Source organism: Macaca nemestrina, chromosome 2 (genome assembly GCF_043159975.1).
Source record: "Macaca nemestrina isolate mMacNem1 chromosome 2, mMacNem.hap1, whole genome shotgun sequence".
In the NCBI taxonomy this organism is placed as follows: domain Eukaryota; kingdom Metazoa; phylum Chordata; class Mammalia; order Primates; family Cercopithecidae; genus Macaca; species Macaca nemestrina.
Window position 1 is genome coordinate 123543262 of NC_092126.1, and position 13819 is coordinate 123557080.

Consider the following 13819-nt stretch of genomic DNA (forward strand, 5'->3'; position numbering starts at 1 on the left):
AAGGTCAGAGAGCGATCTTCCTGCTTCTGTAGTTTTCTCAGTTTCCTTCACCTTAAAATACTCAGTACGCAGAGCTAGCATATTTTGGGGGTAGCACGTCCTGAGACCTATCATAAACAATGACAAAATCCAGGTCCTCACAAGCTTACCTTCTCAAAGAATTAGAGAAAAGACAGAGGTACAGGTGCATAGCCAAACAAATAAAAGACAACGAAGAACACCTTGAGAGAAATCAAATCATGCACCAGGACAGAGAGCAGGGGTTTAAGAGAGCTACTTCAGATGAACGGTCAGGGGGGCTGTTTGGATCTGTATGGTTGAAGATGAAAGAAAAAGATTATTTCTCAAGCCTGCAGGACATCAAACTGCTGCAATAATCACCTTGTGGATGGCAGGGTTCTACCACTTTTAAACCCAAAAAGGAGAGTTAATAATCAATTGTGAAATAAGAGGTCACTTTTTCACTTCGATATTTCCCTTCCCTGACTACAAGTGCCTTACTGAGTAAGCGAGGCCATGCTTGTTCTTTGTAAAGCAGAATTTAAAGCCCCTGAAACAAAAAACCCTACAGTGGTATCATGTTCAAGAGGCTAACTCAGTGGTGTGCCTTCATTAATAATAACAACAGGTGCTCCGGGGGCAAAGACCATTACCGGGCTTATTGCTATTACCACTCAGCATGAGACAAAAATGGTTTAGAACCCAGGGATCAGGCAGAATATCAAGAATGAGACACGGAGGCAAAGATGAAGAGAACAGTCACTGTGCTTTCCATGGCAGGTTGTCAAATGCTGCCTTAAAATGTGCAACTGTGTGAATTTCAAAATATGAAATGCTCAGAGTCTTGAATTGTAGTTTTCACAACTGGACAGCTGAATATTAAAGATGCTGCTTTGTCCCCTAGAGGGGCTGGCTACTGCAAGACTGGCTTCCAGGGGTCATAATTATGTGACCACTGCCACTCAATATTTTATCATCATACAATACTGAGGCTGGCAAATATGTATCATGGGATGTGCTTGTTAATAGTGAAGATTCCCAAGCCCCAGTCACAATATTCTAAATAAGTAGGTTTAGAATAAGACCTGAGAATCAACTTTTTGTTGTTGTTGACTGATATCAAAGTTAATTTTCATGCAGGTGATACAAAGATCACATTTTGAAAAGTCGATTCAACAACTTTAGATATGGATACTTTGTCTAAAGAACAGCTTTGGAACCTTCATTGTTCTCTGGGATTTTACGCCTGTGTGTGTGTGCGTGTGTGTGTGTGTGTGTGTGTGTGTATGGTGGTTTTCTTTTAACCACCGTATTCTACAAATGAGTCAAGATATCCCCATTAATTCATATCAGGGGACTTCTGTGATCAGGTTGGAAACAATTGAAAGATATGCAAAACAACATAATCTGCTGATTTAGAAAACAGAATTATTTTTAAAAAATCAACTTAAGCTAAACAATCAGAGTGGTGATAACAATAACCACATTCAACAATTCAAATATAAGTACTATCTGTTAAGAATTAGTCCATCATCATCACCATCAAAGCTAACAAAAACATTACAAATTTTGGCCAGATAATTGGGACATTAAAAAGTAATTACTATTGGAGCTACATAATCTATAGCCATAGTTATCAGCTCAGCTAGGCTCACTGCTTATTTGTTTTGTGTGTGTGTGTGTGTGTGTGTGTATTAATTTTAGTCAAGAGATAATTCAAATATCATAAAATTCACCATTTTAAGACATACAATTCAGTGGCTTTATTATATTCACGATGTTGCACAACCATCACCACTAAGTCCACAACATTTTCATTACCCTAAAAGAAACCTGTACCCATTAGGAATCATTCCCCATTCCTTCCTTGTCCCAGTCCCTGGCAACCACTAATCTACTTTCTGTCTCTATTCAGAGGCTGTTGTAGAGCAAATATTTTCTACCCCGCTTTAGAATAGCTGAATGAAATTTTGAGATCATATAACCTATCTATTCATATACGTTTCAGCTACGCTCACTATGTACCTATTATCATTCTGTGCATTCCACTTAATACAGTTTGTGCATTCTCCCGTGTCACTAGCTATGCCTCGACAGTATGACTTTCAATGGCTGAAGGAATTCCATCAAACAGATATTGCATAGTGCATCTAACCAATCCGGTACAGTTGGAATTTACATTTGAATACTGAGTTTAAAAAAATCTGGGAACCAAGTTTAAACATTTGTGTTTTGCATTTCAAGAATTGATTTCAAAAACAAGCCACAGGTATTAAATCCTTTCTTTGCATCTGTATATTTAGAGCCTCGTATGGAGGTGAGACAGTGGGATAGAGGAAAGCTGAAAGTCTCTGTCTATCACCACACCCTGTGTGTAGAGCAATTAGGAGGCTAGCCCTTTTTTATGATAAGGAATTTGGTGGCAGTCCCTACATAAACTTTCACTTCTTAGAGGTGTTTCCCAGAGATTCTATTTTAAAAGTCCCAGAATAGCTGTGTTAAAGTCCAAAGTAAAGTAAGATCAAAAGGGAACTTACATTTATTTGGCATTGTTTGTGAGGGCATCACCTTATCCACTCACAGCTAGTCTTCGAACCATTAAACTTTATTTCAACAAAGTGTAACATTAACATCCCGGCCTGACTTGCGTCTGACTTCTAGCACCAAAAAGAGCCTTTTCTGTGACTTAGGTGCAGGATCTACCCGTATAGGAATTAGTGTTTGTATGAAAAGAGCTGAAACCCAGCTTCTGAATCAGCCAGGATTTTATTATTTTATTTTTACTACAGAAGCAGAGACTATCTTAATAAATCCTCCTTTCTTCTCCTAGCACACTTAAAAACCCATCTTTGAGCTCCACTGACTCCATTAGGTTTGAACTTTGGTATTAAGTACATAGGGAGGAAAAGAGTAGGTGTGGGGGTGATGAGGAGAACAGAGAGAAGCACAGAGACAGGAAGGAAGGGAGGCAGCTTGATGCTACTGCTGCGGTTATCCCTACACTCAAGAACAATGAAGCAAAAGCAGACTATGTCAAGAAGCAGAGGTGTGTCAAAGACACCCCAGGCTTAACATGGGGCTGCAAAAACCCACAGGAAGCTCACATGCTATTTCCTAGACACTCCCGCACATGAACCACTTTGACTTCTGTTTCCGGACTCCTTGATTTAGTTTCTGTTTTAGCATTTGCACAATAATAATTTTACTACTAAAAGTAAATGTCTTGTAAACTAATGGGAAACATATTGTTTGGCAGAGTTTATAATGTCAGGATTTATGGCTCTACCACTGAGGGTCTCTCTGACCTCGAAGATAACATAATGAAACAGCAATGTGCTGCAAATGACTCGTTGTGATTTTTTATTAGTTCTCATAATCACCTCTTATTAATTTGTATGCACATAATAAGCACTCACCTTCACAGTCTGTCCAGCTTCGGGGCCATCCTAGAAGTAGGAAAAAACCAACAGAGGTGAGAATAGATAGATGGTATCTCCTTCTTACTCAGAAATATCACCCATTAATAATTTAGATGCAATTTCATTGTGTGTTAATTTATAGTATTCTCATGGGGACCATTGGCTTCAAATGTGTGGGACTAGACAGTTCTCCATTTCCGCCTGAGAGTGAGAAGTTATGTATAAAAATGATATAAATTATCCAGCAAGCCAACTCCTTGCTACTTTTCATGCTCTTTGCTCTTGGCTATGGTTTTAACTGCATTAAAGGAAGGCTGAAAATGTTTGGGGAGGTGAAGTATCACACCTTTTGGTTATCTTTAGATGTGGTTTAATTAAAGTCTGATTACTTTAAGCTTCTACTCAGGAAATCTGCTATAAACATAAGCCATTAAGCAAGAATATGGGGTATTTCATATGAGAAGAGTCCTCTCTGGCTATTCTGACCTTGGGGGAGACCAATGGTAGTGTTCATTGTAGCTGGACCCTTTTCCCAACCTGGTTCCCTTTCTCTGTTTCTGAAGCTTAGTTGAAAATGAGCAAACTCACCAAGTAACCGGCCATAATAAAAAGCAAAAGCGGATACTCAGTTGGTTGAGATGGCAAAACAAGCAATAGCTCCACAACCAGAAATTCCAAAATAGAATTTGGCTTCTGCAACTTTAGCCAGGTCTGTCTACCTCTACGAGCCTGACTGATGGGGTGAGAACTCCTGCCCTGCTATGGCAAGGATTAAGCGCAACTGTGTATATCAGGGATTTTCAAACTTTGAGTCACAACCTATTAGTGGGTCATGAAGTCAACGTAATAGGTTGCAATCAGCATTACAAACAAAATAAATCAGGTGTTTTTGTTGTTGCTGTTGTTGTTGTTTTATACAGGGTCTTACTCAACTGTCCAGGCCAGAGTGTGGTGGCATGATGGCGGCTCACTGCAGCCTTGACCTTCTGGACTCAAGTGATTCTCCTGCCTCAGCCTCCCGAGGCAGGAGACTAATTACTGATAGGAAATCAATATTCACTGTTACACCATCAGGCATGCACCATCATGCCTGGCTAATTTTTGTATTTTTTTAGGGACAGGGTTTTCCCATGTTGCCCAGGCTAATCTCAAACCCCTGAGCTCAAGAGAGCTGCTGGTCTTAGCCTCCCAAAGTGCTGGGATTACAGGCATGAACCACCGCACCCAGCCAGAAATCAGATCTTAATAGAATAAAAACTATTAGACTGCACAGAATGAGTAAACATTGTTTTGTGAAACTCTGGTTTCCTTTATCAATATAGGCACATGCATATATTTCATATATGTGTACCCGGGGGGACATGCATGATTTTGAAATAAATATATATCTTGCTGTAAGTTACAGTAAAAAAAAAAAAGTTTGACCACATTGCATATACGAAAGTACTCTAGGTGGTAACACAAGTCAGCTCTTACATGTATGGAATTATCTTTCTAGTGAAACATGTTTCATAACCAGCAATGGTCATTTCCTATAAATGTGATTTTTATTCTTGTATCTCACTAAACATTAACAGAGGTTTTCATTCACTGCCTTCGTTTGGCCTCTCCAGGAACACCGTTTGCAACATAAGCTTGATAACCCCCTCTGAGCTGAACTCCCTGCCTAGAGGTGACCCAGATGGTTTGACACACAACACACACACACAAAGCATTTGGGGGAAGTTTAGCTACTCTTAACACAGATACGGCAGCAAAAAAAGAAAGAAAAAAATCTGTTTGAGAAGATGAGCACTTTTAGTCAGAGCCTTTATAACCTGAAAACACTGGCTTTCTTTATCTGGTCTCTTTGAAGCTCTATGGTAGATTGCTGAGGAGAGGAGGAAGAATGACAAACATTCAGTTTAACAGGCTGAGTACAGAATCCCCACATTTTGAAAGTGTGTCTTTCCAAAGGGCAATTACAGAGTCATCCAATTTCAGAGCCATGAAGGACTTTATGCATTGACACCCCAGCCCTTTCCATAGAGGACCTGAAGGAGCTCATGGTATGTTACTACGGATTTACTCAATTCCCTATTGATGACTCACCATGGACATCCTTCTCCCAACCTGAGAAGTGTTGGTTCAACCTCTGCCTAAAAATCCTCAAAATCTCCAGTGACTAGGGATCTGATTTCTTTACTGGTTAGTAGGCCACACCCAACCAGTCAATCTAGCTTCTAACTAATCTGTGATCAACCTCTGCAGCTTGAATTAAAGACAGACAAAAGGTAAGGCCCAACCTAAGCTGTATATCACTGCCACCCCGGAATTAGAGCAGGGCTTTGTCCATGCAGTGCTCAAAAATTAGTTACCATGGAATGAAAATGATTTCTCCAGTCCCAGTTCCAGTAAGCAATCTGGAATGTCTGAATGTCCATTAAATCACTTATCCATTACTCCCACCTGCTTGGTAAAGAAGCCTCAGACATCACCTTGGATGCTATTCCATGGTCCATCTTGGGGCCGATGGACAGTAGGGCTGCCCTGCATTAATAACATCTTTTTTCGGCTGCTACATAAAATACAAACAATCACATCTGCCTTCCTGGTGAGATGTCAGGAGGAGCAAGCCCAATGTCGGGATTTGAAAAGGAAGAAAAATAATTTCTGAGTAATCTGTACACTCACCTGCATGGAAAAGGTGAGAGAGGTCCCATGGAAATGTTTTTCCACCACTGTCCCAACTCTCTGGGTCACCTGAAACAAATCAGCCACTTCATCAGGTCGCAGGTCACGGAAGCGCTCCACTGGCCGCAGCGGGCACACGAGGACATCTGTAGCAAGGTCTGTTAAGGTCCATGCTGCTGGCTTTGTGTAGTGTTCTAACCAAGCAGTTTATACCCACAGGATTGAATCCTCTTGGACCAGGGCCTGAACTCTCAAAGACTAAGGAATGAAGAAACAGATATTTACCATCCACTGAACTCCAAAGAGTTCAAAGAGAGCTTCCATACATGGATAATTACACTTTGAAGGAGAAGCTGTGGTACACAGAAGAATTTCTCGCAAAAGAAAGGGACATATGTGTACAGAGAGACTCAAGTGTATGGTGAGATAATTATGCCAGGAGACCAGATCTATTCTAGACCATTATCTCTTGACCCCTATTCTAAAGCTGTGTCCGCTTCAGCTGCCAAAGGCACTAGGTTGAAGAAGCAACTGGAATATCCACTTGGTTTCTCTAGGTAGAACATGGTGATAAATTTTTAATTTAAATTATCTCTTTAGAGAAATAAGAGAACTATGCAATGAACATACAAAAGTAGATGTTTATTTTATTTTTAAAAGAGTGTAGACATTCTGAAAATGTATAGTGAACTTTATCCATAACTAAGAAATGTGCCATGTGGTTAAGCAATTTATGACAAGAGTTCCTTAGACTGATTTTTTTTCTAGAATCCAAAAGAAGACATTTGAAGTTAAATCATGAAAGAAACAGGTTGTCTCGTTATTCAAATAAAACATTCTTAATGCATTCTGCAAGTTAGACAAGGCAACATATTTACATTACTGTTCTCAGCAACATATAAGATCTAGAGAAAAAAAGGATAGAAATTTGATTAATTACTGATAGGAAATCAATATTCACTGTTACACCATCAGTAACATTTCAGTTACTATACACATATGTATGCACATGTGTGTATATACATGCACTATATAGATATAAAAATATATTTGTTTAGTTTTTAGATACTAACAAGAGAAACAAACTCTTGTACGTTTTTCTGTTTCTTTTTTCTTGTTGTTTTAAGACACCATGCTCCTGCCTGGAGCTAAGCAGCTAAGGGGCATAATAAAACCATAATTCTGCAATTGCTAGTCTCACTAGAATATCAACCCCATTCCACTATTGGTAGAACTCAGAGCCCAAGGGGAAACACACTGAGCTCAGCTGGTCAGGCCTGATTTCCATAAGAGAGAGGGGAAAAGAAAGAAGAAACTGATTAATTTTGCTCATAATCAGGAAATTCATGTCAATGGTAAACTATGAAAAGAAGCATTTTTAAAATCGGAGTTCATTTCTCAAGAGAGGAGTAGGGAGGCCTTCACCCACAGGGCATCTGATACTTAAAAAGATAATTATCCATCTTTGGCAGGCCTGCTTTATTATCATGGGTCAATGAACCATTTAGAAATGAAGAATTTCCTTTCATTTCCTTTGAGCAGATTGCCAGCATCCACTCCCACAGAGTTGCTTTTTCTGTGTTAAAAGGGACCCTTCCCCATATGCGCCCTCCCTGCTTTAAATTACACCCTCCCTTAGGCCTGGCTTCACCAAACCACAGCAAGGGTGACAACCATGCAAGCTTACAACGAAGTCCGTAAGTGCTGTATTAGGCTATGTTCACACACAGCAACTCAGTGGGGAAGGAAGACATTTCACTTAAACAATGGCTTACTGTGAAAATTGATGGAATGAATCAGACAACCTATGCATCTAATGTAAATTTAGTAATATCAATGACATCCAAAAGTTTTTTTTTCCAATGCCATAAAAAAATCTTATTATTTGCCAGTTTTGCTTGTTTGCATGTTGCTCCTAGAAAAACAACTCAGGGAAAGCGAATTAATTTGAAGAACAGCAGATAGTTTTTGTAATTCTAATGCCACTTTTTATATGCCAATTGTTTTAAAATAATACCACAGATGCAATATAATTTAATCTGGAGCCTCTTAAGCTTTGTTAATGGGTAAATTCCATATTATACATAGGCTATAAGGACACATTTACTTCTGGGTCCTGTTTGCCTGGGATTATCACCTCTGTCAAGATTTCTTAGCCAACATGTAGGATAACCTTCAAAGACTTAAACTTAATATATTGAATTGAATAAATGTTTTATCCAGTACATATCATGTGTGAAAACTTGTGGAGCTGGTTACCACTTCTCCCTATAATCTAGAGAGATTTTTTTAGTAGTAATATTTTTTAAAGGAAGCGAAGGTCAATAGTTATAACTTAGGTTGTATAGTTGACAAGGAGATTTCTCACAGTAGATGAAAACCAAAGGCAACCTCTTAGAGCAGATGAGATTTAAACTGGACTTCAAAAATCGGGGAGTGATTTAGCCAGTGGATTGGGCTGGCAACCTACTCACTCATCCATCCCAACACTGCAGTCTCCTCTCAGTCCATGATCTATGCTGGGACTTAGGATGCTAAGGTGACCAGGACAGAGTAGCTGACCTTGAGGAGTTCACATTGTAATGTCCCAAACTGCCATGCAGTGCAAACAGATCATTACAACATAGAGAAATGAATGCTATTGGTAGAAATCAGTATAGAATACTGTGGGAGCACAGAGGAGGTCATATCTAACTCTGCCTCAGGGTGTTAGATAAACTTTTCCATCTCATCCTACATTTTGCCTTTTAAAGTAGAACCATTTCTCCACACCTAGACCAAAATTTGTCCTTAAAAATGGTCTAGCAACTTAAGGTTAGCTTCAAAGACAGTTGTTAAGCATTCCTCCTTTGGCCCAAATCACCATTTCACTTTTGTACATACTCTTACTTACTCAATCTTTCCAACAAACCCATAAATTATTAATACTATCGTAATTCCCATGTTGAAGATGAATTATAAGCAATAATTTCTTTGGGAAAATTAGAAACTTGCCACGCCAGCACACTCAAAATGAGATTAAAACTAGAATTCAACTCAAGTCTGTCTGATTCTAAAGTTCACATTATTAATGACAGTGCTGTGATGTCATGCTTTTTAGAGCTTTCATGACTCCATTTCTGCCTAGCCTCTTATTAAAACTGTGCCCTGCATTCCCTAGAGTCACTCTGTTCATAGAAGGGAACCACTGTTTCCATTAAATAGAAGGCTATGATGCAAACATGCTAAAGGCATAAGAAACACCTAACCTTGGAAAAAGAAGGCATATGAGACCTACAATCCCACACTGAAAGGAGGCCTGAGCACTAGGCAGTGAATACGCCTTCATCCTAACAGGGAATTGTAAGAAGATCAAAAATGAGAGTACCAACTTGCCTGAGCTGGAGGAAGTAAAGAGGGATACAAAGCTGGTATTTTGGCCCTTCTTCATCCTGACTTTCAGTTGCTTCAAGATAACTTGGGCTCCATCATGGGCCAGACTCCTGAGACAGTTTAGGTACTGCAGCCTCTATCACTGGGTCAGGTTGTCAGACACACTGAATCCATTGCTTGTTGGACAGTCTAATTACTGAGAATTATGGATCTTTTCACAACACATGATTCATATCACAAGAGACTACCAGAAACTTGGCAATCCTTTCTTTTTGTTTTCCCTCTTCCTCTCTTCCTCTTCATGCTTACCACCAGCCCAGAACTGACTATCTCTATCTTTTTGAACATAAATACGTTAGGTGTTTTTGCTGCATTAAAGTGGTGTGACCACATGCCAAGCCCTATGCTGAACTCTTGCTGACACACTGCCAACTCAGAATACACACAATGAAAGAAAGAAATATTTGCATTAGTCAGGTGCCTAAAGCTGGTGTGGTTTACTGTTTGCAAATATGACCACAAGAATCCCTCCCGTCCTACAGGCTGTTTTGCTATGTGGCTTTACCCCTCTTTCCATCAAGAGTTGCAGTCTATTTGCCCTCCCCTTGAGCGCTTGTCTTACTTTGTGTTTGTGTTGCTATAAAAGAATACCTGAAGCTGGGTAGTGTATAAAGAAAAGGGGTTTATCTGGCTCACAGTTCTGAAGGCTGTCCAAGAAGCATGATGCTGGCTTCTGAATTTGGTGGAAGCCTCAAGATGCTTCCATTAATGGCTGAAGTGGAAGGGGAAACGGTTTGCAGAGATCAGATGGTGAGAAAGGAGGCAAGAGAGATGGGAGGGAGGTGTCAGACCCTTTTCAACAACCAGCTCTTCTGGGAACTAATAGAGCAGTAGAGAGTTCACTGGTTACCACAAAGATGTTATCAAGTGATTCATGAAAGAGCTGCCCCCAAACACTTCCCATTAGACCCTATCTTCAACATCAGGGATCAAATTTCAACATGAGGTTTGGAGGGTCAAATATCCAATCTACAGCAGTGTTGCTGTGTGACTTTCCAACGTTAGGCCTTAAGTGACCTTGAAACCTCTGATTATTGCTCTCTTGGAAGCCTGAGACCAACATGCTATAAAAAATGCCAGCTAGCCTACTAAGTGGCAACATGAAGAACTAAGGCACTCAGCTGTCAGAGAGGTGCTTTACTGTCAGAGATCATTTCAGACCTTCTAGACTCAGGAGAGCCACTGACTGACTTCCAGTTTCTGTATCACTTATCTACTGCTGCATAATAAACTACCCCACATCATAGAGGCTTAAAACAACATTGATTGGCCAGGCGCAGTGACTCACGCCTGTAATCCTAGCACTTTGGGAGGCCAAAGCGGGCAGATCACCTGAGGTCAGGAGTTCAAGACCAGCCTGGCCAACATGGTGAAACGCCATCTCTACTAAAAATACAAAAAAATTAGCTGGGCACGGTGGCAGGCATCTGTAATTCCAGCTACTCAGGAGGCAGAGACAGAAGAATCCCTTGAACCTGGGAGGTGGAGGCTGCAGTGAGCTGAGGTCATGCCATTGTACTCTAGCCTGGGTGACAAAAGCAAAACTCTGTCTCAAATCAACAGCAACAACAAACCAACATTGATAGGTTTTACTACCATAAGTCTATGGATGGTTTTTGCTGAGGGTCTCACCTGGACTCACTCATGCAACTGCTTTCAGATGGAAGGTAGGGTGGAGCCTGGGCTCAGCTGGATCCACTAGGCCCTTCACTCTACATGCTCTTCCATCCCAATAGATGCAAAATCTCTGAAGTTGCTTAAGGCTTACATTGTCCCAAATTTTATTGGTCAAAGAAAATCACAAGCCAACCCAGATTCAAGGTAGAGATATTCTGTCTTCTAACAAGAGCAGTGGAAAGATGACAGTCAAAAGGGGTATGGACACTGGGAAGTTCCAAGGATGTTTAAAAATTAACAGGGGCCCAAGGTATCTTGGCTGTCCTAGTGAGTAAATACAGGATGGCATTTTAGAGTTGAGATGTTCTTTTTTTTTTTTTTTGAGACGGAGTTTTGCTCTTGTTGCCCAGGCTGGAGTGTAATGGCACAATCTCGGCTCAGCGCAACCTCTGCTTCCTGGGTTCAAGCGATTCTCCTGCCTCAGCCTCCCGAGTAACTGGGATTACAGGCGTGCGCCACCATGCCCGGCGAATTTTGTATTTTTAGTAGAGACGGGGTTTCTCCATGTTGGTCAGGCTGATCGTAAACTCCTGACCTTAGGTGATCCACCCACCTTGGCCTCCCAAAGTGTTGGGATTACAGGCACGAGCCACCGTGCCCCATCGAGATGGATCTTAAACATCATCTACTCCAATACCTTCATTGTCAGATTTTAAAAATAGGGCTAGAAAGATTACTTGACTTGTTCAAAGTCACACAGTTAGGAGCACAATTGGGATTGAAACTCAGTCGGTGAGCTTCCCCAACCAAATCTCTTTCTTTAACACTGAGATGGCAAAACATTGCACATCTGCCACTATTTTCCAATGGTAAATTATGACAGACATCGATAATCCACCACAGAATTCTCTCTAACCAGAGTGTCCCAAAATCCTTGCCAATACAACCTCCGAGCAGCCACCACCAGTGAGAATGGACACGCGACATGAGATGCATGTGCCATTTCTGTGGCCTCCCATACTGCCTCATGAACCGCAAAACCAACTGCAAAGGACTGGTGGAATCAGAATAAAGGGAGATGCTGCAAAAGTGAGAACCTTCCCAACTACATAACATTTCCATTATGTTGCCACATTTTTATTCAAAATAAATTTGATAAGTTCAAAATTTGCTCATCAAGGATAATAATTGATTAAAAATAATTTTAGGAGGATTTCCATGACAAATATGAAATATTTAAATATAGAGCACTGACAGAGAAATGGAAATGTACTGATTCAGATGATTAATTAAAGATGACAGCAGAATATTATGATCAGAGTTGCTCAGACTTGCCCCCATTTAGTTTTCTATATCTGATCTATTCTAGGGATTCAGAATATAGAAGTCACCAAAATAAAGCAAATCATCAAAATATCACTGATTTTGATGAGGCTGATTAGCCTGTGTATATATTAATATGAAGTAAGGCAGTATCAAATAATACAACACAGGATTAATCATTCTTCTGAACTAATAAAAAAGAAGAGTCTGTATTCATCTCTACTGCAGATCTGTGTGTAGTTTAGTGATAAGCAAGGAACATTCCAGTTTGCAATGCAGACCTCTGCAGACCCTGTATAATTCATTATTTACTCTAACAAACACTCCTAGGCCTTGTTAATGTTCAAAATAATTCTTAATGTCATTTCACAAAACAACAGCAGGATGGACTGTCAGCTACTTTTCAAGAAAATATTCAATTTATTTGATTTAAATAGCAAGTTACAGAGCTTTGAGTCAAACTAGGTGGCGTCTCAAAAAGTAATCTACTATTCACAATGTAAGCACTTTGGCGAATTTTCGTATCAGAAAGGTAGAAATATCACCCTTGAACATTAATAAATATAATTCTGAAGAAGCATCTTGCTAGTTTGGGCCACACTTTTTTTCAATGGGTATTAACATATTCATTTCAGTAACTCAATAAAGGGTTCATGGGATATTCATCAACCATAACCATAAATGACATAGATGTAATTTTAAGCAAATGCGATTTCCAGAATATGATAAATTCCAGAGCACTGTCTTAAGATAACGATAGTACTCTGCTCAGAGCTGGTTCTCAAGGCAAGCATCTTACTAATATCCACTATCTCATGTTTTTCCCTGTGATATGCTTTGGGTCAGAGATATGATGAGACCTTGGTCATCTGGAGGAAGAGAACCCAGGTATCCCTTTCTAGGCAGCATGCCCTGAGCTGCCCTCAGAACTCCTGTACTGATCTGGATGCTCAAAAGAAAGAATCATTTTCATAGAGAGAAGTAAACAAGTGCCTTTCAAAGAAAGTAAATTGAAAGGGGAGCCCACAGCCTGACAGTATTCTGGTACAGATTCTTTGGTTGAATTTCACATATTTTTCTATGAACTTTTCAATGCAAAGCAATGCTATACTGATTGAGATAAGAGCATCATATCTGGAAAAAGTATGCTCATATAAACTAAGTATGTGGGAAATAAGTAAATGATATCATTAAAGGAAGGAAACAACATATAACATTTGTTTGCTGCCTAGTATGGTCTAGTGCTAATCAATAACCCTTTGAGTTAGATAATATCACCTCCCAATGTCTAGATTCAGAAGTTGAGGCCAAAAAAGTTTAACTGCATGACCAAGGTCATGTAGCTATTAAGTGAA

The 13819-nt window shown here is 39.9% G+C and overlaps 1 protein-coding gene across 33 annotated transcripts in view; it reads right to left on the reverse strand.

The window, feature by feature from the left end:
• The window catches only part of LOC105483059 (fragile histidine triad diadenosine triphosphatase), a 1492666-nt gene that overhangs the window by 255950 nt on the left and 1222897 nt on the right, over positions 1 to 13819 (reverse strand). For 31 of the 33 annotated variants that reach the window (XR_011620120.1, XR_011620124.1, XR_011620122.1 and 28 more), the window contains 2 exons: positions 6093 to 6238; positions 3417 to 3446 (listed from right to left, as the gene is read on the reverse strand). Coding sequence is in view for 28 of the 33 variants with exons in the window: in XM_071092017.1 (XP_070948118.1) it covers positions 3417 to 3446; positions 6093 to 6238 (176 nt within the window). In the remaining 5 variants the exon portion in view is untranslated. The remainder of the gene's footprint in view (positions 1 to 3416; positions 3447 to 6092; positions 6239 to 13819) is intronic. The other 2 variants (XM_071092001.1, XM_071092002.1) reach the window with 2 other exon arrangements.